General features: G+C 41.1%; 2 protein-coding genes across 3 annotated transcripts; both read right to left on the bottom strand.

Annotated features, from left to right (window-relative positions):
* Positions 1-2365: 2365 nt before the first annotated feature.
* Positions 2366-18567, bottom strand: cyp27a3 (cytochrome P450 family 27 subfamily A member 3). 2 transcript variants are annotated; one of them, XM_069154976.1, is made up of 9 exons: positions 18523-18567; positions 15658-15848; positions 13815-14014; positions 11099-11296; positions 9859-10022; positions 8285-8451; positions 7053-7134; positions 4314-4520; positions 2366-3038 (listed from the first exon to the last, which is right to left on the bottom strand). In XM_069154976.1, exons 2-9 carry the CDS (start codon positions 15714-15716, stop codon positions 2880-2882), a joined length of 1236 nt encoding a protein of 411 aa, XP_069011077.1. In that variant the 5' UTR covers positions 15717-15848; positions 18523-18567; the 3' UTR covers positions 2366-2879. The 2 variants fall into 2 exon arrangements, with proteins under 2 accessions (XP_069011077.1, XP_069011076.1); XM_069154975.1 differs by lacking the exon at positions 18523-18567 and adding an exon at positions 17771-18516.
* A 1417-nt stretch (positions 18568-19984) lies between these two features.
* Positions 19985-25101, bottom strand: eaf2 (ELL associated factor 2). Its single transcript, XM_069154974.1, has 6 exons — positions 24935-25101; positions 24402-24496; positions 23929-24065; positions 23350-23528; positions 22898-23131; positions 19985-21688 (listed from the first exon to the last, which is right to left on the bottom strand). Exons 1-6 carry the CDS (start codon positions 25035-25037, stop codon positions 21642-21644), a joined length of 795 nt encoding a protein of 264 aa, XP_069011075.1. The 5' UTR covers positions 25038-25101; the 3' UTR covers positions 19985-21641.
* Between the last annotated feature and the right edge of the window lie 494 nt (positions 25102-25595).

Raw genomic sequence — 25595 nt, 5'->3', positions numbered from 1 at the left:
CAAACAGTGACATTTTTTTCCCCTGTAAGTATAGATTATTTGTTTTTTCTGATTTAGAAATATTAAATGTGGGCAACTGCCAATATTTAAGTGGGGTTTTTTTTTCACATTATTTTCTCATTTTACCTACATCTCTCTTGTCAATGTTGGAAACTGTTTGACATTCGGTCAAAAGCAGCAAACCAAAAAACAATTCAGAAAACCTCCAATTGTTCGACAAAACAATCAGATCTCAAGCTCCACTTCAGCTTTCAACTGCACCCCCCCCCCCCCCACCTCCTCCTACTTTCTCAGTTGTCATGGCAATGGCTCCAGGGCACCAGTGGTCATAAATGTGTGTGTGTGTGTGTGTGTGTGTGTGTGTGGGGATGTTGTCTTTGATCTTTCTCTGGCTGTCCACTGACCCCCGTTTGATGGCTTCAACAGAAAACTGGACACCTACAGGCAACGCAACATCAGTTGTCCGCTCCAGCTGTCTGTGAGCACCTCCACAAAAACGTTCACTGCATCTACAATGAAGGGTTCAAAGGTCCCTGACCAACAGTCAACTGGTTAAAAACAATAAGAAAGGGTTGTAACCCAGATTTCAACCATATTAAGGTCACGAGTTCAAATCTCAGTGCCAACCCACCTGTCTAATTCGTGTGTAAATAGATAATATGACGTTTTTTGAAGCAAAGAAAAATTCACCTGGCAGCCTGAACACACACTACAGACCTGTCATTTCTGTTGCTTTCTGTAAACTACCAAGACATCATACCAGAAAAACACAATAAAATTACATTTTTAGATGTAATATTTTTGTACGTGTAGGTTCTCCTGCTCATTCTCTTTGTCACGACTGTGACTGTGGTCAGACTCATCTGCTGCGACTGATGAGAAGTGACGTTTACTCAAGTGAGCCCCAAGTGTCCTCTGGGCTCTACGTGACAGAAACAAACACCAACAGCTGCTGATCTGGTCACTAGTTATCAGTTTACACCACCAAAAACCCCGACAGCTTTACAAAGCTGACAACGTGAAGCAAATCACTTTCAAATGTAAATACTTTCCCCTAAAATCAACAGAAATATGTGGGACAGGCAACAGCTCAGTTATGCAAACTATGAACCGGAATATATATATATATATATATATATATATATATTCATATAAATATAATTTATAATTTATTTATATATATTTATTTATATATATTTATTTATATATATTTATTTATTTTTTAGTTAAATGATCTTCATTCCTACTATGAGGTCATGTGATGAGATGAATTTGAGAACTTCCTGATCCACTTTGTTACATTTATCCTAATTACACGGTGGGTTTGGAGACATTTATTGAGGACTTTCATGCCCGGAAACAGAAGCACAGATTGTACAAACTAAACTCTCGTGTTGTGGCTCATAAATGAAGTTTCTTGGGGAAAGCAAAAAGGCTAGTTGTACAATCTGATATTATCTGTTGTAGATCACAAAAACAAGTCCAAGCAGTCATGGTCCTGTGACATTTAGTGATTTAGTCATGACTTTGTGTCATGAATTGAAGGTTTAGCATTTGACATTTTTAGAGCAGCTACTGGAGGTGGTAATAACTATCACAGAGTTATGTTAATGAGTCATCAACACTTCAACCTCAGAGTCCTGACGCAGGAAGTAAACGCTTGTCTGGTCATTTCAGGGTGACTATAGGATTTATCCATGGTCTCTAAAAGTATTGTTTTAGTTCATGTGAATTGTCCATAATGAAGAAAATAAACAAATGTATAAGGTTTAAATTAGCATAATGGAAAATTATATAATGCTTTAAGAGTCCACAAGAGAGCAGCATTAGTCTACTAATGTACCAAACACTGACAATAACAACACAACGGGAGTGAAATGACCTTGTATGGAGCCCAAAGGAAGCTGGTTTGAGGTTGACTGGTCTGCACCAATCATGTCCCGTTACTTTGGCCTTTGATTTGTCTGTCAGCAGCATGTTATCCTAAAAAGCCTCGTCTTTGTCTTTATGTTCATAGGCAAACTGTGGTTGTGCTTTAATGTTCCGTTTTGGACAGCAGAGGCTTTTCCCTGACACGCCTCCTTCTGATTGTAGGCACATAAAACGTCGACACCAACAGTTTCAAGAGTCACCTGCAGAACCTGTGATGAAACTTCGGGGTTCTTGAAGACTTTCTGCTCTCGGGCTGAATTTGCTGGAAGGTCCTCATTGATGAACGTGGCGCTGAAAAATGAGGTGAATCCTGGTCTGCATAGTGACTGAGTTTATATTTATCACTATTTAATCAAAACCTGGTAAGAATTAGTCATTTGGATGGAACACAGATTTTCATCTCACAAATGAAATCAGAGAATTAGCCGTGCACTTAATATTTCTACGTTTATTAGATAAAACATCAGGAGAAATGAGGCTGACATTTGGTGAAGATTCAAACCCAGGATGTAACTTTTAATGTTGGAACGAGTCTCAAACCTCTTTAATGAGCTTGTGTTGTTACAGTCTGTTCAAACATCTCAGATATTATGTTATTTCTCTATAATAATTACACAGTGTAATCTAAATTATAAAAAAAAATCAGTTATAAAAACTTAAAATCTTTTTTTTCTGTATGTACAAAAACACAATGGTATGACTTCATATTAATATACAAGTTAGTTCAACACTACAAGTATGGATTTGTTTAAATGACATAAAAGTGAAGGCTGCTATTATTCTACATCTGTTACATTGCACTATACTTTGCAACCTACCACCTCCGCCTACAGTTTGTAGTCTGCATCACAGTTTGGGTGCATTCCTGCCAGTGCTCGTGATGTGAACGCTGTGTCAACAAGTGCTTGGTGACAGGACGGTAACACCGTGTGAATACCAAAAACAGCTCACAGAGAAAGTCCGGCCGTCGCTGGCGGCGCCTCCTCCTCAGCTCTTCTGTCCAGGAACTGGAGGTTGATCGGTGTGGCGGGGCACAGCAGCGTTCTGGTGATGGGCTTCACTGTGACTCCTGCTGGATCCGGCCTCACCTCGTAGCCCTTTATCAACTTCAACAGGAAGGAGAAAGAATAACGTTCAACAAGAATTATATCTATTTATGCAAGTCGACTCCGAACTGCTCACCAGCTGACCGTTTTATGACTGTGAGGGTTTGGCTGAGATGACTCAAGCCCAAAGTAATATGGCTGTTTGGATCCATCCACATGACGAGACTGAACAAAAGAAAAAGGGACAGAGCGCTGCAAACTGGTTGGACAGTTCAACACTGCTCTCTAAAGGCAGCTAAAAAAAAAAAAAAGAAAAAAAAAGTGATTTCCTGGAAGTGAAAACAGAGGAAGGTGTTTGCCTTGTTCAGTCCACAGGGGTGAAAGCTGCTGCTCTGGCTGCTTCAGGAGTCAATAATTACAATGATTTAAAATGTGAACAAAGTGAAGAAAAGTAATGAAGAAAAACAGAAAAGACCAACATATGAACACAACAACAGTGTACCTTCTAAAACACATCAAAAAAACATAAGCTTATAAAAATACGTTTGTGCATTATAGAACCTAATTACCCAATTGCATGTGATATAAAATGATTTACAGTATACCGTTGTGTCAGTAGATAAGTTTCTTATTTACACATCCAGCAGTGTTGTCATGGATCCCACCGATTTTCTTCCTAAGAGACACTGTAGCGTTCAAGCGACACGATTGGTCAGCGTCCACGCTCGCACGAGATAGTGCCGTTGATTGTGACAGTTGTGCTGCAGCAGAATCAAACATATATACTGCACCATGTCACCCCTTTTCTTTACCAACGGAATTAACCTTCAAAACAATCATGGTCACATACTTAACGTAAAACATGCTGAGAATCACGACAACTTTTTAAACCGTGACACTTTGACTACCTCAAATATGAAAATGAGAAGATCTGAAACAACCGGTGCTGCCCAGAACAATGTGAATGTTTAGTGAGATGTGAAAGGAGAAAAAAAGACAATGGCTGCCAGAACTAAGGGCTGAAACTGTTTAGCATTAAGTTAAGATCCACTGCTGAATAATAACTTTGGGCTTATGACTGGCATTACCAACAGAAACACAGTGGAAAGAAACAAGTTCCATGATGGAAAACTAGTTTTTCTTCGGTTGAACTCATATTGCTGAGGTGTGACGATTACAGAAAAACGCTTTCTGTCCAAATCAACCCTCTTCTAATGGCTCGTGTGAGCATGGAAGCTGTGCCCGGTGAGTCTTAGCAGGAAACGCATTGGCAGCCACAGCAACGGCGTGCAGCAGACACAGAGCAACATCAGCACCAGGATCAGACGTTCTTACCCTGGACAGGAGGAGGTACATCTCAAGCTCGGCCACCCGCCGACCGAGACACGCCCGGATCCCAAAACCGAACGGCACGGACCCGAACGGGTGCTGCTTGGACTTATCCTCGACTCCTCGCAGCCAGCGCTGCGGCAGGAAGGTGTGGGGGTCGGGGAAGATGTTCTCATCGTAGGACACAGCGTAGTGGCACAGGTGGAACAGCGTCTGAGAGAAAGACAGAGAACAGCTGCACTTTACCTCGATGATGACCATCAGTGGAAATGTCTTCATAACTCTTACAGTGGGGCAAAAAGTATTTAGTCAGCCACCAATTGTGAAAGTTCTCCCACTTAAAAAGATGAGAGACGCCTGTAATTTTCATCATCGGTACACTTCAACTATGAGAGACAGAATGGGGGGAAAGAATCCAGGAAATCACATTGTAGGATTTTTAATGAATTAATTGGTAAATTCCTTGGTAAAATAAGTATTTGGCCACCTACAAACAAGCAAGATTTCTGGCTCTCACAGACCTGTAACTTCTTCTTTAAGAGGCTCCTCTGTCCTCCACTCGTTACCTGTATTAATGGCACCTGTTTGAACTTGTTATCAGTATAAAAGACACCTGTCCACAACCTCAAACAGTCACACTCCAAACTCCACTATGGCCAAGACCAAAGAGCTGTCAAAGGACACCAGAAACAAAATTGTAGACCTGCACCAGGCTGGGAAGACTGAATCTGCAATAGGTAAGCAGCTTGGTGTGAAGAAATCAACTGTGGGAGCAATTATTAGAAAATGGAAGACATACAAGACCACTGATAATCTCCCTCAATCTGGGGCTCCACGCAAGATCTCACCCCGTGGGGCCAAAATGATCACAAGAACGGTGAACAAAAATCCCAGAACCACACGGGGGGATCTGGTGAATGACCTGCAGAGAGCTGGGGCCAAAGTAACAAAGGCTACCATCAGTAACACACTACGCCGCCAGGGACTCAAATCCTGCAGTGCCAGACGTGTCCCCCTGCTTAAGCCAGTACATGTCCAGGCCCGTCTGAAGTTTGCCAGAGAGCATTTGGATGATCCAGAAGAGGATTGGGAGAATGTCATATGGTCAGATGAAACCAAAATAGAACTTTTTGGTAAAAACTCAACTCGTCGTGTTTGGAGGAGAAAGAATGCCGAGTTGCATCCGAAGAACACCATACCTACTGTGAAGCATGGGGGTGGAAACATCATGCTTTGGGGCTGTTTTTCTGCAAGGGGACCAGGACGACTGATCCGTGTAAAGGAAAGAATGAATGGGGCCATGTATCGTGAGATTTTGAGTGAAAACCTCCTTCCATCAGCAAGGGCATTGAAGATGAAACGTGGCTGGGTCTTTCAGCATGACAATGATCCCAAACACACCGCCCGGGCAACGAAGGAGTGGCTTCGTAAGAAGCATTTCAAGGTCCTGGAGTGGCCTAGCCAGTCTCCAGATCCCAACCCCATAGAAAATCTGTGGAGGGAGTTGAAAGTCCGTGTTGCCCAGCGACAGCCCCAAAACATCACTGCTCTAGAGGAGATCTGCATGGAGGAATGGGCCAAAATACCAGCAACAGGGTGTGAAAAACTTGTGAAGACTTACAGAAAACGTTTGACCTCTGTCATTGCCAACAAAGGGTATATAACAAAGTATTGAGATGAACTTTTGTTATTGACCAAATACTTATTTTCCACCATAATTTGCAAATATATTCTTTAAAAATCAGACAATGTGATTTTCAGGAATTTTTTTTCTCATTTTGTCTCTCATAGTTGAAGTGTACCTATGATGAAAATTACAGGCATCTCTCATCTTTTTAAGTGGGAGAACTTGCACAATTGGTGGCTGACTAAATACTTTTTTGCCCCACTGTATACTGTGTCTGTATTATATGTCGTGCTTCTGTCTTTTATTGTGAAGGACTTTGTGGTGTCGGACCTAAAAGTGTGCCGTATAAACAGCACAACCCTTAGTATTAAGAGTCCAGGGGCCGCGTTGAACTCCCCCTAATCTAAGAGCTCCTAACCTGGATTAAAAAGGTTTCAGCCAGGACTCTTAGCTAAGGAGTGATTTAGGAAACTTCTCAGAGCAACTCCGAGCAGGGAAAAGAATCCCTTATCTTAGTGAGGAGGTGTGGTCCGTCGACCGAGTTTTAAAAGATGTGATTGGTCGATCCAAAAACAAAAAACAAAATCCCTTGGTGAGAAAGGGCAGAGAATGGACAGTGACATCCAGTGGAAACAAAATGAGCTGCGTGCCAATGAAAACCCTTTTTCTTCGTGTGATCGCTGCTGACGAAGGTTGAAACAGACTCCAGATATTTTTTCAGTCATCAAATGTCTTCACGCTGCGATCACTTTCATTTCTGCTGTTATTGTGTTAAGTGGGAGAAATGAGCGTCTCAATCGACCACAAACATCACCCCTGCACGATATCATTTGTGGTGTTTTATTATCGTGCCGTCATTCAGTGTTTGAAGAATATTTCTCTGACATCGCTGTACTTCTGCAATTTTCTCCGCTGCGTAAGAAATTCTTAAGCCTCTTAAAAGTCCTCCTCCCTGCTCCCAACAGTTTTTCATCTTCGGAGCTCTTTTAAGGGTTAAGATGGTTTATGAATAACTTTTATCTTCACAAGATTCTACTAACTTTAAGGGGAGATTCTTAGGAAACGTCACAACTAAGAATTTTCTGAGAATTGTGCCACCAGCCTGACACGAGTCTCACCTTCTTTGGAAAGAGATGATCTCCCACCACAATCTCATTTTCAACAGTGAGGCGGGCGTTTCCTGGCACCACTGGATACAGCCTGGTGACCACAAAACACAGTAAGGTGTCAACACAACGTTCATCTGTTTGTTCAGCAAAAGCAGCCATTCATCAGAGTCTGTTCAGCTTCGAAACATGAATTTTTCAATGACATAAAAATAGATGTACTATCTTGAATGTCCCCCTCTGCAAAACACTTATGCAAAGTGGGCACAATGAGCTCAACTTGAAACCAAGGACAACTGAACCACTTGTTAATGTTTCTCTGCGTCTACCCTGTTCAGGGAAAGCAGAGAGGCCGTGTGAGGGAACAAAAAAAGAAAGATATTCTGTCCCCTCTAACTTTCACAGAGATCATTGTACATGTAAATGTAGCTGAAAACAGCACGATTGTTGCCTTTAAAATATGTTGTTGTTGTTTTTTTTCTTCAGATGACGCTGTAGTTATAAAATCTGAATTTAAGCAGTGCAGAGCAGCAGCTTGGAAGTGAGTTCTGGTCAACATGAAGTCTTAATGGGCCACGTTTCTGTCACCATTTTATACGCGTCTCGTTGTCTGACAACAGAAATAGAAAAATATATAACTAAGAACAGCTTCATTGGGAATTCGGCTGTATCAAAATACAGTACTTGTGAGCACAGACAGCACTAGCACATGACATCATCTGGCAACATTTAGCAACTTTTTAAGCAGGTTTTAACTCCTTTCCATTGTAAATACTTGGCAATTGCATTACACAAACATAAAAACAGACAAATGCACCCCTTAAACGTTTACTGAAAAGTGTCCCAGTGTGCAGGGCAGCAGCAGATACCAATTTATATATTTTTTTCATTTGGTTTCATGTGAGGTTTTCATTTATTTAGCCAGCCTACGTTCAGTAGTTGTCTCCCAGTGTAGTAAGCTACAAAAGGCCTTTAACTTGTGGACTTTTGCACTTCTTATTAAAGGATTTTATTAATTACATCTAGTTTTCTTGATAGCTGCACAGAGCCAAGTCTCTGCTGTGTGCTGAGCCAACCATCAGCTATCTTCAGCTTTGTAGTATTAATGTTCTCATCTGTCAGTTAGAATGTAAATAAATGTATAAAGTATTCCTTTAAGTGAATCTCGTCACACTTTCATGCAGCCGATGACTTAAGATGTGTTGCTGATCAAAGGTAGAAGGGCACAGAAGAGTTCCTCTCACCGCAGCGTCTCTCTGATGATGGCCTTCAGGTACGGCATCTGAGCGATGTCGCTGCTGGTCGGCACCTTGTCTCCGGGGCAAACACCGATCACCTCCTGGTATAGCTGCTCTTGGATCTCTGGCTCCTTCGCCAGGTGGTACAGAGACCACGAGATCGTGTTGGAGGTCTGCATCACAGAGAGGAACGCAAACTGTAACGTTCATGTTTCAGCGTCTGCACCCACTTCAAACTCTCCTCACCCTAACATGTGAAGGCTCAAACGGGGCTGGAGTTGAAGCTTTGTGTTTGATTTATTACATTTGAAAAGCTATATGTCAATGTAGACCTACACTACATGATGAACGATACAAATCTTATTTTGATATCTCGCCGGGAAAGACATTTTGGTGACGGAAAAAGATGCGTTGTGAATTAAGATGATGGTCCCCGCAATGTTTGAGATGATTGAAGATGAACTGTCCATCATTAGGAGTCTGTTGCTGTAACTCACTGGAAAGTTAAGTTGAATAGACAGCAGGAAACTGTAGATTATTGCTTGACACTGGACATTATTTTACTAAATGAACACATTTGTTTGATGAAGGCATATTTTAATAACCCTAAAGATTCAGAGTGGGTGTTGGTTTTGTTGTTAAAAAATAATCTGCTGGAACTGATGGATTTGAGTGACATTGATGACATTAAAATGTAATTATATTCTACGTACTCCTGACAGCAGAATACACCTTTATAAACCTATAAAAAGGCTTAGTCATGCAAAAAAGAAAATACTATGAATACATTGAAGATGTCAGAATATCACAAAATACTGATACAAATTCTTTGATCATATCATCCAGAATTTGAGATTTTTGTATTTGAGATCAGGCTAAAAGTTTGTGGTTTTCACTCGTTACTGGGCAGGAATGCATCATGTGTTTTTAATCATCTTTAAATGAAATTTATTTGTGCTGATGAGTTGAAGTAATGTATATTGGAGAGGAAGTAGGAGAGACTAATTTGTTGATAACTCTGTTAACAAGCATGTCTAATCAATGATGAAACTTTTTAAAGAAGAGATGTTAATTGAAGGATCTGCCTTCTGACTGATAATTAAAGCCGTGTGTGTGATGGGATAAGTATTTATATACCATGTGACTCCATTAAAGTATTACCACTAAATCAATTAGTAAAATTGGCAAATGTAATGACTCTAATTCTAAAAAGCAGTAAAATTCCAGAGCAATACTTTATTTAAAAATTAAAAAAAAGTCAGCAAAATTTGAAAACAAACAGAATGAGATATTATAATCCCCTAAACTACTGTGACTAAATGACTGGGAAATTACAGAGATCAGTCTAGCGAGCACAGTCTATTACCTGTATTGTACTTAATGACAGGCTCATGTTATATGCAGAGCAGATCGGCCTTCTTGTGGTTAAGCACAGTTGGTTTAGTAATTCAAAATCATGTCCTGATCTCATCTTTGTCTTGTCTACATCTTTGACAACTTGAGTTGTCTGGCCTAGTAAACTACACTGAGGCCGTGTGCTTGTGTTACTGACAGAAAATAAAAAGTGTGTAAACACTCACGGTGTCGACTCCCGCCAGCAGGAGTTCGGTGATGCTGCCCAGGATCTCTGTGACGGTCATCTGATCGCTGAGCAGCAGGTGAGTGAGGTACGCTCCCTCCACGCTCTGGCCCTGGTGCACGTTCGCCTGGATCTCCTCCACTTTCTTCTTCACCAACTCCTCAGCTGTGAGACACAAGAGAACATTCATTTCATCTTATTTGTTTCAAATGGGAGGAGACACATTTCACCCTTTTGCCCGCTAGATGGAGGAAGAGAGCCTCTGTGAGGGATCCTGTTCAGACACTGACATGGACGTGAGGGCAGCAGGACCCAAACAATGGACTTTGTCCTGTGAGAGAGTCAGCAGACTCTGTTGACCGTGAATGATTTGATAGTGAAGCCTGAGCTCTAGTAACATTGTTCCAACTCTGTCACTAACAAGGTCCTCATTTTCTGATGCAAGTTTAAAAACCTTCCAGAAGAAAGACAATAACAAAGGTATATTCATGTCTTACAGCTAATTAAAGCTTCCTTTATTTATGAAGCAGGATTATCTCTAAATATCTGTACATTAAGAGCAAACAGTCAGCTTCAACTAATCTTAAAACTGAATATTAAACCATGTTTGATGTTTCCATATGTTTCTAGGATTTTGTTTATATATTATTTATTTACTTTTCCATTTGGAGTATATTTGCAAATTTTTAGCTCCTTAACAACAAATTCAGTTCAATTTTGATATTTGTAAATTGGTTTTCTTTGATTTTATTTACAAGAATAAAAATTAATAATCAGACTCTTGAAACTTTAATGAATTTTGTGAACAAACAGATGGTAATTAATGATTTCATTATTTTTCAATGGAAATGCAGTTGAAGAGCAGATATTTTCCTTTTTTTATATAATTCTGCTGTGTTGTCTCAGGCAGTCACTAAACAAGTTTACGTTAAAAAAGCGTGAATGATGAATATTTTCAGGTTTTTTTAAGTTTCAAAATATGTATCCAATATTTAAAAAAAAATGCCTGAGACATATAGACTGTGAGCTTGTCTTACAGTGTAAAACAATATGTTCTGTCATTCTTCAAATGACTTCAGAGATTTTATAAAAGGGGAAAGAAAAGGGGGTACATTTTAAAAGTAAATTAAAAACTTTACTGAAAACAATGAACATGGCCAAATGAGCTTCCTTCTTTCTGTAAGAAAATGACCTGAAACATGCAACACTTTTATTCACCGCTTAAGATGAATGTCGCTCACCGACTTTGAAGAGATGATCCCAGGTTGCGACAAACTGTTTCCAGAAAGGCACGTAGGGCCACAGGGACCTGGGGAGGAGGATGACGATCGGGGAGAGTCGGAACATTTCCCCGACAGAGGTGATGAACTTCTGGGTTTCCTCGGGCACCACCTCGTTCATGCAGCCCATCCGGGTCTCAAACAACACTGAGCAGATCCCTGCATTTGAAAACAAAATGATTATGCTGTTAGTATAATATCGAAACTTTTACAGCTTTAAAATACAAAATGATGAAAATTTCAAGAAGACAGGGGAGTTATTTTTTTTCCCCAGACACGTTGATCAGTTTAGCAGAGCTGCTTAAATTATTCCCTTGAGAAATGAATATATTAAAATTGAATTGAAACTGAACCCTTTATAACCATGTGGACACCTTAATATTGCACCCACAAGTGAAAGCTGAACATCATATTCGAAACCCACGGCCATTCATCTGCTGCTATAAAATCCTGGAGGCTGTTCTGATCCTGGCTGCAGGAATTTGTCCCATTCTGCCACAAAATCCCCGGAGACAGTCGACAGTGATTGTTAGGTGACAAAACCTAACATGCAGCTCTACACCAAACCGGAAAAACCATTTCTAATATTGACGCAGGAGAGGGTGTTCCGTATTATTCTTCACTGATATTAAGGAATGAGATCAAACCAGGTTAAAAGTATGCAGACAAATGTGGGAATGAGCGTGTTCACATCAGGCAACATGCATCCTGGGCGATCCAATCACAAGTGGTGAGATTAAAGTGCAGATGTGAACACATCCAGGACGCATTGAGGACACATTGAGATCTGATCTGACCACATTCAGACGGGGGTGGGACGCATACGGACAAGTCCTCGCTCACACTGAAGGACCAACTACTCATCTGACGGCCTCGAAATAAGCAACAAAGATAACTTTCAATGGAAAAAAATTAGAAGTGAACTGTACAGAAAATCTGAGATTTCCTGCAAACTGACTAAAAACACTCTCCATCAACCTGACGTTTGTTTCATCAAAGCCTTCTGGTTTTTTGGTTTTTTTTTTTTTTAACTTTACCTCGTGTGTAATTTTTGACACAAATCAGACCCACAGCTGTTGTGAGAGCTCCGCCCCCTCACACAGTTCATTTATCCACTGTAGCGCAGAGCCTGACCCTCTCAAACTCCCTGGAATAATTACACAATCTCAGCCTAAACCAACATGATTGGGTCAAGTCCCACACGGTTCAGGTTGTGAATTATAAACTCTAGGGTTCAGACATTTACAAACGTGAAATAAATAATAAATGTGTAATTGATGGAGGATTAACATGAAGTTGGAGTGAGCAAGGATGTCTCATTGTGTTCAATACCTGTCGACTCCCCTCCTCTCTTTTTCTGTACATCCTAATGTGTATATTTACAGGATCTGCGTGTTTTTTTTGCATGTAGATCAGGGAAGTGTGATCGGATCACCCGGGACACATGTCAAAGCCAGGTCTGAACAGGGCCTCTGGGTTTCATTCTTCACGTGTGACACCAGTTTCTCAATGTAAAAGAGCAACAGACCGAGAGTAAATGAGTTATTTGATATGCTCACAGATTGAAGTTTTGGAAAGGTTTGATGAGACAAGCATTAGCCCATCAAGACGGGCATGTTAGAATAGTTTGGTGCAAAGACTGGGAATAATGGGTGCCAGCTAAAAGGCCTCTTGTCTGGAACACCCACACATTGTTGTTTTTGCAGTTCACTTTGGGTGCTGATTAAACAACCAAGATAACATGTTAGTGAGAAAAGGGGTTCTGGCAGGTGGATTTTGTTACCTCTGGGTTGCAGCTAGCTGCTACTTGTAGCTTCATATTCGTAATACTGACATGAACGAAGAGCTCGTGCAGTGTGTCTTTAGAAGTGCACACGCAGGGAATGACCTCGATCAAAGGTGCCTAAACCTCCTCCTCGATCACATAAAGGTACAATGATCGGCCCGAGAGTTTATATCAGTATCTAATCCGCCGTCAAGGCCAAAAGACTCGGTGGCTGTTTCAAAGTCAACACCCTGCATGACAGCACACACACACACACACACACACACACGCACACGCACACGCACACGCACACACACACACTGAAAGGTGTATGTGCAAACGGCCCTCTAATTCTCTGCTCCACCCACAAAACGAGCTCTGCAGTAGTGGACGAGAGCAACCAGGCTGACAGCATTCCTCTGTGTCACCTACCGTGCCTGTAATTTACATTCAAAATGGAGCGTAATAAAGAAAAAGGTTTAAAAGGAATTAAAAGTTGCAATCAAACGTAATATAAATCTGAAGTTGACTGTGCTGACGCATTGCGGTTTACAGTTTTTAATTCAAAAACTTGTAATAATAACACCCCTCGTCTAAATTTTATGATCTTAACTTGTGCCTGTTATTCATGTCTAATGGTTTGTTCTTAAGTTTTTTGTCTTTTGAAAAAGGAATGCCTGACAAATCTCATCTGTGACAATAGACAGGACTAAAAACACTTCAGATATACAGGCTCCGAGTGCAAAACATTTTCAACTCCAGTTCTGTTGAAGTATAACAGTGGGCACTTTATTTTTTTTCATTAAACTTAAACCGTGACTACTTGGTAATATGCATATATGAATATGTTGTATCTAAAAGTTTCCAAAGCCGATTAAATGAAAACGTGCCATTTGTTTGTTCTCTGCTGACCTTCAAAAGCAAATTTGTAGAGTTCTGCAGTCAGGTCGTTGACCATAACGCCCTGCCCATTGGTCTCCCTCAGCCAGGCCACTCTGTGGATGAAGTCCGTCACCACCTCGTTGATGGTGTTGGTGTAGGACGAGACGTGTTTGGGCTTCAACATCCGAGGGTTCAAGATTCTGCGGATGCGCTGCCAATTTGCCCCCATCCTGCAAACCCAGATTAATAAAGGGACATTAGCTTTTAGACAGGAAGTCATTTTACCCCCCTCCGAGTTTCCCCTACGCAGCCTTGGGGGGGCAGGAGGGGTCATCACAGTGTAGGGAAGTCAGAAATGTACGTTGTTGTTGTTTTTCTTTTCTTTTTTTTTTTTTAAATGGAAGTTTATTGAAATATCCCACCCAAAAAAACAGGACAGAACAAATACTTGAGCAGACACCTGAAGTACTCTTTCTTCTGTTTAACGGATGTTAAATATGTCTGAATGCGTATGAAAGAGAGTATCTGAGACACTCTGGAACCGCTTGGCAGCAGTGGCGAGTGCTGCTGCAACAAGTCTGACAGCAAGAACTGAAGACAAGCGAAGGAAAGCCGCTATTACTCAACACGATGGTTCACAGACGCTGCCTCGTACGCTCCTTCAGATTTGTTATGCAGCTGTTGATAATATCTGTAGTGAGCCAAAGGCAAGAATGAGCTGCAGGTCCAGACTCAGTCCTCGTCCCTCCCCCTCTGTGTTGTTAATGAACCCTGGCAGCCGTTAGCAGTCCTATGCATTGCAAGTACAAAGTGAACAGTAACTTGATGGTACAGCAGTTTCACAGACACTCTGATAAATGACTCATTATCGGATTGCTTGGGATGTTTTTGGCATTCACCAGTGCTTTAAAATGCAGATTCACATTTCTTTTTAAAGTTTTTTTTTTTTTTTAAAGCTGCAGCAGTCTAATCACGTGTGTGTGTGTGTGTGTGTGTGTGTGTGTGTGTGTGTGTGTGTGTGTGTGTGTGTGTGTATGTGTGTCTTTCAAACGTAACAGAAAACGTGAGGAGCGAGAAAGGTATGACCTCCTCAGCTGGGAGCTGAACTGTGGACTTTGTGGCATGCGCTTTAGAAATGAGGCCACTGGGACGAGCCAGCTGCAGGTTTCTCCGTATCAAGTTCCCCCCGTGGTTCCCCGGAACATTATTTCCTCACTGAGGCGCATCAAGGACGATAACACGAAAAGGGGAGTTTGTTCAAGTCTGACTGTTGAATTTGATTCATCTTGATGCTTTTTTGTGCTGTATATTTTTTTTCCCTTCATTTCTTACATTAGAGGAAGGGGATCAGTTCGCTGCCTGCTGGATAGGAGGAACAGTTACAGTGATCACTAAATATTTCAGTGTTCATATCAGTGTAGTGAGTATTGTTTTAAGTCAGACTTGAAAGAAAATGAGTGCCTCATTTTAAGGTATACATGTCTTATACATATACTGTTTATTGAGTCTATTATGTATTAATTTTAGATTTACGTGATTTTTGACAATATTGTCTGCTGCATCCACAAATTTTGTGTTTGATGGGAAAAAGGCTGAAAAGAGTCATTTATTTGAATGTTAAAACACCGAACTGATTATTTCCGCACCCGTCCCCTGGTTTTCTGTGCGACGACTCAAGTCAAGTCAGTTTTATTCATGTATCCCTGATATTACAAATCATAATTTCATCTCACTCTGCACAGCAAAAAAAAGTCTTTATCCTTTGACCCTCAATGCAGCCGTTAGTGATAATGTGACCAAACACACAAGCAAAATATACAGGATACTTTTCAATGTGAACACAATAAGTACTTTTTAGGGATGTTTCACTCACTCCGTCAGTGGTCCGTGGGCCTGGTTCCTGAGCTCTCTGTAGCTCCTCCAGTGGGGCATGTCTGTCCGGACCGGGTGTCTCCCCTCCTGCCTCAGAACCTGCTCTATCAGCTCGGCGCTGGCCACGTTCACCACAACCAGAGGGCCGTATTTGGACTTCCACAGGGAACCGTAGATCTTGCTGTGTTCAATCTGAGAGCAAGAAAACTGTGAGTTAGTTACTGGACTGTTTGACGTTCAATAAGCTCAAGAGGAGAACGTGATGCTTATGAGCACAACCGTGCTTAAATTTCTATGTGTAACATCAATTCACATAAGAATACATGCTTAAAGGGTTTAGTCCACTATGAATAACAATAACAAGCGTCATTAGTAGAACTGTGCACTTTTCACCTGCATAAATAGTATATATAATTGCACAACTAGAGGGCTACAATATATTTAACATGAACAAACACGGGCTGTGTTTGCAATGTTTAGGCGATACTGGTGGCACTGCTCGCTGAAGCTCTATGAAAGAAGTGCAGTTTGGATCGCTGCCTTATTCCAACGTTAAAATTAAATTTTTTTGGGGGGGCCAAAACATGCCAAAAAAACAGCAATGCACTGACTAAAAGTTTAATGAATGCTTGTAGTCTGTGCAGCCATGAGGACAATCAGTGTAATGTCTTCTCTCCAGACAGGCTAGATTAAACAAACAAAAAAAAGACTACTGTATCTACTTTAATCTTATCTTTTTGCTAAAATGGCAAATTGCAAACAAGCTGAGCATTTTCACTGACAAACGTTCTACAAACTCCCCTGCACTTAGCAGGATATAAAAGACTTTTCCGGTTTTCCGGTGGTGGGAAGTACACAGTTCAGAGGGAAATAATGGATTTTCTACTCCACTACATTTATCTGACAGCTTCAGTTACTTTTCATATGAAGATCACTAAGAACACTGACATGCTGCTGACACACTGATGCTTCACTTTTAAAGATCTTATATTGTCATATATAATAATAATAATAATAATAATAATAATAATAATAATAATAATAATATCAGTCAGAGGGACCAAAGCAGAACTTTTACTTTAAAACAATAACTACATTTAGCTGCTAACACATCTATACTTTTACTTAAGTAGGATTTTTAAATGCAGGACTTTAACTCCTCTGCCTATTTCATAATGCTGCACTGTGGTCACAAATGTTTATCAGTGTCCTTGTTGTTGATTAAATGAACACCTTTGAAAATCACCACTGACATCTAGTCGGATGTACTGAATATCCAACTGTCATATCTGTGACTGAGTGAGAAAAGTAGTCAAATATTCCACAGCGTCTTGCCTTTTTAAATCTCCTCCAACTGCTTCTCATCAGAAGTACTTTCTACTGAAGGCTAACTGTAAACAGGAAGCTCTGTTTAGAGTGGCTTCATTAGTTACACGACAGTTTATTTTCAGTGCTGCCATTAAAAATCATTTTACTCTCCTTTGTAGAATCTCAGATAAAAAATTTTTTTTTAAAAACAAGGTTCGTAACAAGCCGGTGAGGAAGACCAGCATTTGTTGTTGGACTTAGACTGGACAGTTTGGAGGCCGTGGTGGAAACGAGGATGATGAGGGACTAAAAAAAATAGGTCACTCCTGGAGATGGGGGAGAGCTGCTGAGTTCATCCCTTCAGGTGCAAGACGAAGGATTTCAGGCGCTATTTTGTGCAAACAGTCACCAGACCGAGACCCCACAACATGTACATTTGTTTGTTTACAAGTAGTATTATCACATTCCTATTGTTCATTTTATCTGACATTATGGGCATTTTATTGTATTGTATCTTTATCTGTATTTGATCTTCCCCCGTCTTACTGCTGCTGTAAAATCCAAATGCCCCTAGAGCAATTAATAAAAAAAAATGTCATCCTGTAAACCCTGAACTGTTTGCGTGGGGAGAAAGCCTACCACAGTGTAATCTGGGTGAAGTGATCACTGACACTGGTCCAAGTTCAGCAGGATTCAGGGTGAGCGGAGAGGGGCTGCCGGGAGGGAGCACTACGGTTCAAAGGAAAACCAAACAGATCCCAGACTTCAGCCCTCCTCCAACCGCGGAGACGTCCAGGTCCACGTACCTGCAATTGTTGCGACGTTTGAAAATATCCCTTCACAAAGAGCCAGTACAAGGTGGTCATGAAACTCGGCCCTCCCAACTCCTCGATGGTCTTCAGCTTGCTGTCACCCATCACGGTGGTGCTGGTGGAGGCTGCGTCGCGGCGGTGGATGCCCCCATGCCTCCCCGGAGTCAGTCCCGCGGTCACTCTCTGGAGACCCTCCCGCTGCTGCTGCTGCTGCTGCTGGCGGCTCGCTCTCAATCCCACGTTTATCAGAGATTTCCTCAACATTTTAACTGCGTAGTTTTCTGCAAAGCTCCGAGTCCTTACAGGCGTCTCGGTCCCGATGTGCGTCTGCTGTGAGGCGGCTGGAAATAATGGCTCTTTGTTTGAAGTCGAGCAGCGCAGCAGACCAATTTATCTCCCACTATCTCCCACTGACAACTGTGGACTTTGATACTGTCATAAACTGCAGCTAGCCCGTTTAGTTTGTTGACATCTAGCACAAACAAATACAGCAAAAAAAAATACTCAAATATAAAAAACCAATATAGACACGTAATGAGGGGAAGGAATAAAACCGCAGCAGGTGCACAGGATTAAATTTAAAGATCAAATTTCAAACCTCCGTTTTTGGTTTTACTCTTTCAGTCGTGCCTCTTTGTTCTGTTGTGGTGCAATTTAAAATATTCAGGGAAAAAAAACAACCTTTGCACATTTGTCATTCATGGGAGTTGTTTAAAAAAAAAAAGTTGACAGCAATCCTGTCCCACCTGTCTGAGGTAAAGAAATGTAGCTGCAGGTCCTCTTCTTCTTTTCGGCTTCACTGGCGGATGGCAAACCACGTCAGGACGCATTAGCGCCACCAGCTGGAATGAGTGTGAATAGGTCATCTAATTGTACCTTCACTAACTTTAAAAATACATTTATTAAGAAAAATGTCATGAGAATTATATTCTTGCTAACAAGCAAAATACTGAAACAAAAATAGATCACACTTCTCATGACTTTTTTTGTAAATGTCACATGAATATAATCTTGACTGCATTTATTCAGTTCAGTACGAGTTCTGCCTTTAATCGTCATATCTTGGTCGGTGAAGCAGAACGTTGTATAGTTTCTTCCTGATTACAAAAGTTGCACCTTCCTATATTGTGTTTTCTTATTTTAAATGAACTTTTTTAATCCTGTGCGACTAAAACAGCCTGGATATTATGGTTTCTTCTCCTCGGGTTCTTCCTGTGATTCACACCTTCTATTTAATAAACTCAAAAGAAAGGCTCCTATAAACATCTGGAAGCAACAAACACAACTTCAGATATGTTAACATTTTCTCAAAACCCAGATTACACATATTAGTGGCGAATCTCTGACTTCAGATTTTGCTTGTTGTTTTGTGATTTGAACGAACTAACCCTTTAAAGTAGAAATACTGCACTAAACACTACTTGCAAGCCCGTACTTCACTATAACAGGTATTTACATTCGCTTTTGTTCCTACAACTTAAATCTATCCCCAAGGTTGGTAATCTGAATAAAGAATGTGTTGTGATGCAGGTAAACTAAATGTAATACCATGAATTACAATACAATAAATTCACTCTCTAGATGACAGATTCACTGCCAAATAATACCGTGCAGGTTTCCACATGCAGATATTCAACAGATTTTTTTTTTTTCCCCACATGAACCTTAAAAAAAATCTTGTGAAATTCCTCCATAATTTTGAACCACATGATGGTGTTTTATTGCATCACCTAACGTGTGTGTGTGATTGGTGGGGGGGCAAGCCTTAAAACTAAAAATTCAAAACACAGCAGTTTCAACTTGAAACTCCGTCACAGGGTTTGTCCTGTAAATGTGATCAGTTCAACCAGGGAGGGAATTTCTGAGTAGGAGTTATTTGAACTACTGTGAACTACGTTTGACATATTTGCTTTGTCTTAGATGTTAACGGTGATTAAACAACCAAATGAGGGACTCTTCCTTTTTTCTGCTGGATATCCTGCTGTAACCCGACACATTGTCCGTGTGACCAACGTGTCCAATGATGGCAATGGATTCCCTTTTAAAGCCAATAAATGCAGGAGATTTTTCACCTCATCGACTCCGTCATTGGCACGCGGTCATTTTCACCTGAATCTGGACGGGATCAGTTTAGTTGCGTGTCATCATTTGAAAGATGTTAATCCCCAAAATATAAATATAAATAATAATGAATACGAAAGCACCAGAAACAATTAAAATCTTTATTTTTCTACAAAGAAATTACTCTCAAAGAGTTTACAAATGATTCTGTGGGGTCTCCTTCCTCCTTAAGGCTCAACACGTACTCATCTCAGTCTCCCTGTATCAGTCAGTAGGGATGCCAAAGAAATGCTGGGACATAAATAGCAGCTTCCTGTATGTTACTACAGCTCAGCAGTGACATGGGTCTTGTGACAAAACAACAGGAAGGCCCATGTTTTGATTGGCTGAGGCAAATAACAAAAGGCACATGAAGTTCTTTAAGACTCACAATGAAGTTCAGCATCGATGCATCTGACTTGTTCTGCGTTGCAGCTCGTCCATACGTTCACTTCCGATTGCTTGGTTTTTAAAATATACATAAAATAGAAGCACTTCAAAGTTGGTCAAGTAGAATTTGAAATATAAATAATTAGATTCAAGTATTGCAGGTTTAAAGCTACAAAGCATGATCCTCACTGAGTCAACTGAGTACTAGTGCACTACTTCGCCAGAAATCAGACCCACTTATGATTTAAATTATTATGAGACGCAAGTTTGGAGACATCTTAAAGCAGCAATAAATCAACATTTTTCTATTAACAATGCATAAATGACTAGATGCAATCCGATGGAGTCTGTGGTAGTTATGACGCGACAGATAATTCTCACCTTTTCACTTAAGCTGCACGGAGCTTTTTTTTTTTTCCGCATCGTTCAGCTCATTGTTTTGGTTTTCTCGCTAACAAACTACCGCTCTCATGGACCCCGCGTCTACTCACAGCAGGCGGCAGGTCTCTGCCACAAAACAGCAGAAAGAAAAAGTTAGCAACTATCTGGCAGACTATAGTGGGCATCTAGCAGCTACAGGGCCAAATATATATGACAGGAGCCGGCGAAGACCAAAACAGAGCAGAGAGGAGAGTGGATATTGGAGCTGCAAGACGCAAAACTAACTGAATTTTGATCTGTGACTTCTGGACATGTAACTTAGCAACAGCTTGCTTACCACTTCTGTCGTTTCTAAGGTGATACTATCAAATGTTTTCAGCTGACCCCAGAGGAGCCAAAACTAAAATGTCATTAATGCAGCTTTAAATGAGATTCAGTAATTCAAAGCAAAAGGCTTAATAACCCAATTTAACAATAACTATTTTTCTTTTTTTTTCTGTTTTTTTTTCCTCTCTAATGAGACAAAACTCGGTCGTATCGGTGTTTCATATCCGATTAGAAATGAATGCGGCGGAGACTCACCAGTGAACCGAAGCTGTTGGCTGATATCTGACCTGGTAAAACTTAATGTCGCTAAGATGAAAGCAGAAACTAAGGTGGTGGTTTAAGTTGACTGATTGATGGACAGAAACCACCATCTCCTTCTGCCTGTCGTAGTTTTTCGGTCACGTTAACCACACCAAGGCACCCGGTGGCAAACTGTTCTCTGAACTAAGGCATCTCTTCACACACAAAAAGCAATAACTGCGACATCAAATTCGAAGTTTGTTGGCAGCGAAGCAACGGGTTATATTTACTAGCAGAATTGTGGATATGTAGAGAAGACAGTCCCACATCAAAAGAAGCGAAGTGCTGACGGGTGTGTGACGGGTTCCTTCACTCCTCACTGAAAACCCTCCGGGTGTCCTCTGCCAGCCGGACGGCCTCGTATCGTTCAGTCGTCACTTTCACTTCCTGACTCGCTCAACTGCAGGTCGTTCTCTGCAACACAAGCACGTCGTTACTTTTACCGGCTGAACGTACACGCGTCCAGAAAGCTCGCGACACTTGTACCGTTTCATTCATTTCAAATGTTTTCTAGGTTGTCTTTTCATTTTCAGGCACGCCGCAGAAGACTCACTAACCCTAAAGTTTCAGGACACACTGTGACAGCGGCTCTGAGTTTCAGAGTTAGAAGTTCAAATTAAACCAAAGATGTGACAACACAGGATAACGTGAAAGATTCGATTTGTACAGTTCGTCGTCGTTGATCCTGCGGTTCCTGTGATGCAATTATCAAGAGGAAGTTGATCAATTGGAAGAAGAAGTGGACACACGATGTGTCCTTCGACTGAGGAATCACTTCAACACACTTTAATCAAATCTAAAATGATCACAAAGCAAGAATGTGAGTACCTCAGCTTGCTGGTGTTGAAGACCACAAACTTTTAAATGTTATTCAAATGTCAAACGAAGTGCAATCAAAAAGTTTCAAGACTTCCTGTTCTGCTCGAACGGAGTAAAGCACAGTAGTGCGCATTTGCGATCTCACCACGGGCTTCAGCAGAGCGCGCACATCCAGTTTTACTTCCAACACGGGAAATCGGCAGCAGAAACCCTTCAAATGTTTCCGAGAGCCACTGACAACGGAGCAATTATCATTTCATTTGCATTTCAAAAGGAGTCCAAAACCAATGAAAATGCTTCACGTTAGGAGCCCGACAGGTGAGTCAGCACTCGGCTGCCGGGGACCGTTCTCTGCTCCCCAAAAGTTTGACACAAAATGTACACGAATTAGCGGTCACAAAAACACATGCAACTGGTTTGCGGTTTCCTGTTGCTCTCCCTGCTCTGTGCTGCGCTCTGTTCCTGCACAACAGGAAAAGTCTTGAAAACATTTTGATCACCGCTCATACTAAAATTTGTTTAATAGTTTTAAATATGTTTTCTTGGACTTTGTTTTCCCCAGAAGTTAATACGTGAAGATCCGACTGGACATAGATGTAGTAAAACCTTCGGTATAATAAGGACGAGAGTGTCTACTTGAGTAGTAGGAGTACTTGAGAGTGAAACTGAGACTGTTGTTTTCATAGTTATGCTGACATCTTTGAATTCAGAACAACCAGCTGGTATCAACCTCGATGTGAAAACAGGGAAATGCAGACGGTGAACTCCCTTACGTAGGCAGACGCAGCCGAGTGAGCTACTCACTGAGTGTGTTCATGAGTCCTCCGCCGGTCTCCTGGTGGTGACTGTTGGTGTTGGTGCTGGTGTTGATGATTGGCATGCTGGGGTTGACCGGTGCCGAGGGCGGCACCGAAGTCCGTTCGTCTTCCGAATCGCTGCTGGAGCTGTCGTCGCTGCTGGAGGACGACGAGCTGTTGGAGTCTGAAGAGCTATCGCCGCTGCTCAGCTGATCCATGACCCGTGCCTCCGCCATCAGCTCTGTACACGGTGGTCCAGACACCCGAGATGAAGGAACGCGTGACAATAATTCCCGTGTAAAGGGGCGTTGGCATTAAATGAAACCAAGCAGACAAACTCAATCGCCGATCTCAGCCGGATTTCATTCAGACGCCAACGTGTAAATAAAATTTTTTTTAAAAAGATTTAGATGTACTTAAAAATCAATAAAGATAAAGACATTTTGTTTGACACGCTACCTCTCTCAATGTCGTCCATGGGGGACGGCGGGGACGTTTTCTCTTTGGGAGGAGGACTCTTGGAGCTGGCTGCAGTCTTGCTGCTGCTGCTGCTGCTGCTGTTGTTACTCCTCATCTGCTGGCTGAGGCGACTGGTCTGTTGCTCCAGGCGAGAATGAATCTTACTGCTGCCCTCAGCCCTGGAAAGAAACGTGAACATGACCAGCAAACACATGTTGAATGCTTTTGTTCAAATTCGGCACAAGTTTCAAACCATTTTCTGACATTTCAGCATGGCAAAATGTAAACCAGGTCATAGTTATTTAACTTACCGGATTGCTGCCTCTCTTTATCTTTTGTGAAATGTTGACATAGTTCTCCACCTCAGTGAATTCATGTTTTTAACTGTAATTTTGCTTTGCTCTTTTAAGTTATGGCATTTTAATTAAGGTTTTTAAGGCAAAATTGTGGACTAAATTGAGGATATTTACATTTTAACTAGTTTACATGCAAAATCACAATTGATCAAAGTTGTTGAATACGTTTGCATTTTAAAAGAACATAATACCCACTTCATTTGTATGCAACATTTTGGCCTACCTGGTCTTCTTCACAGCTATATTGCTGTTGAGTTTTTCCAGTCTGTACTCTCCAGTATCATGGTTCACAATGAGGATGCACTCCTTCATATAAGGCCTCTTGGATCCTTTAAAGACAGTTACCGGAGCACTTGAACCCTAAATTAAAAAAAAAGAGGAAACAGGCAGGATTTTTAAATGCTTTTCCCCAAAGAGATTTTGACCAAAAGGTTCTAAAGGTGAACTGAAAACAGTCCTTCTCAAACTGGAAATACAATTATGGTGGTGAAAATATTCAAGAACTTATTTATTTATCTATACACTAAAAAAAAAGTGGGGAAAAAAATACTCTAATGAGTCAAAATTGGTCAAATATAAACCACCAAGTCAAAACATGACTTACACATGGCTTGATAACCCTCATTAATGACTTTGCAAATCCCTTAAATCCACACATATTTCTGTCAGAGAGAAACTGGATTACTAAACACGAACCTCTAAATTGGGTAAAGTAATAGTGACTTGTTCTCCTTTGCCCACTTCGAGGTCCCCTTCACATGTTGTATCAATGGATGCTGGTTTGAAGTCATCTGTAACAAATAAAGCAAGAGAATGAATTGTTTGTTCATATCATAGACATGTCAACATATTAAACAACCAATTTAGGTGACGACATTGCTCAATTTGTAACCATCAATTATTATGTGTGGTGTTTTAGTGTTGCAGTTCTCCACCGCCGCCACCAGGGGGTGGTGGAGGACACACGGACGCGGCGCTAACATTAGCTCATACGTTTGACAGCTTGAGGCATCAATGGCTGGTAATTAGTTCAGCGTTTTACAAACTTACAAACTTCAACAACGGTCACATTACTCACACACGCCAGCAGCAGGCGGATTACAAATGAACCGGCAAAAGCGGCTAAAGAAGCTGCCGGACATGTCGGGAGTTTTAGCTGATAAGCTAACTAGCATGCTACCGTTAGCTCGTGTAAAAGCCAGACGCGACCAAGTGAAAACCCCACTTACATCTCACTGTGTGGTAGGCGCTTTTAGGGTGCTTCTCAAACGTGTCTCCCAATTTCAGGACATGTTCTTGGTTGTCAAAGTTGGAGTAAGCTGTCCCATTCATTCTGGGAGTTTCATGAAGTGTAAACTTTAGTTTCCGCTGGTCTTTTTTATCCGATGACCATGTATGGTACTGGTAAGTCCCGCCTCCTCTCGGTTTTCTTTCCGCTGTGATTGGTGAAGCGGACGGTCTTATCTCTGATTGGTTCGACGTGTGTCAATCACGGTCTTGTCACAGGGCTGTTTCGATGCAAATGTCACATGGTTTCTTGGCAATAATCAGTATTTAGAGACATGTGACCTGCTCAATGGTCAGTTTATATTATTAATATGAAGCAATTCTTACTTTTTGTATACTTAAGAAAAAAAGGAAAATAATAAATATGTACACAGCTTGTTGCACAGTGTTACCAACAGGCTGGACAGACGATATACAAAAATCGATTCTATATAATTTATTACAATTAATAATATTTACATGTGTGACGAAGTAATACTAAAAATGTTGCAGGATTCAGGGTGGTATGAGTTTTTTTTAAAAGCTAATCAACATTAATGGACATCAATACAATGTAGGTTTTAATGTGGAAGTATTTATTAGTGTATGTGCACTGGTCTGTCT

The sequence above is a fragment of the Embiotoca jacksoni genome, unplaced genomic scaffold (genome assembly GCF_022577435.1).
Source record: "Embiotoca jacksoni isolate LCO1_2020_lvr unplaced genomic scaffold, fEmbJac1.0.p SCAF_2, whole genome shotgun sequence".
In the NCBI taxonomy this organism is placed as follows: Eukaryota; Metazoa; Chordata; class Actinopteri; family Embiotocidae; genus Embiotoca; species Embiotoca jacksoni.
This window is presented reverse-complemented; position numbering and strand designations above follow the sequence as displayed.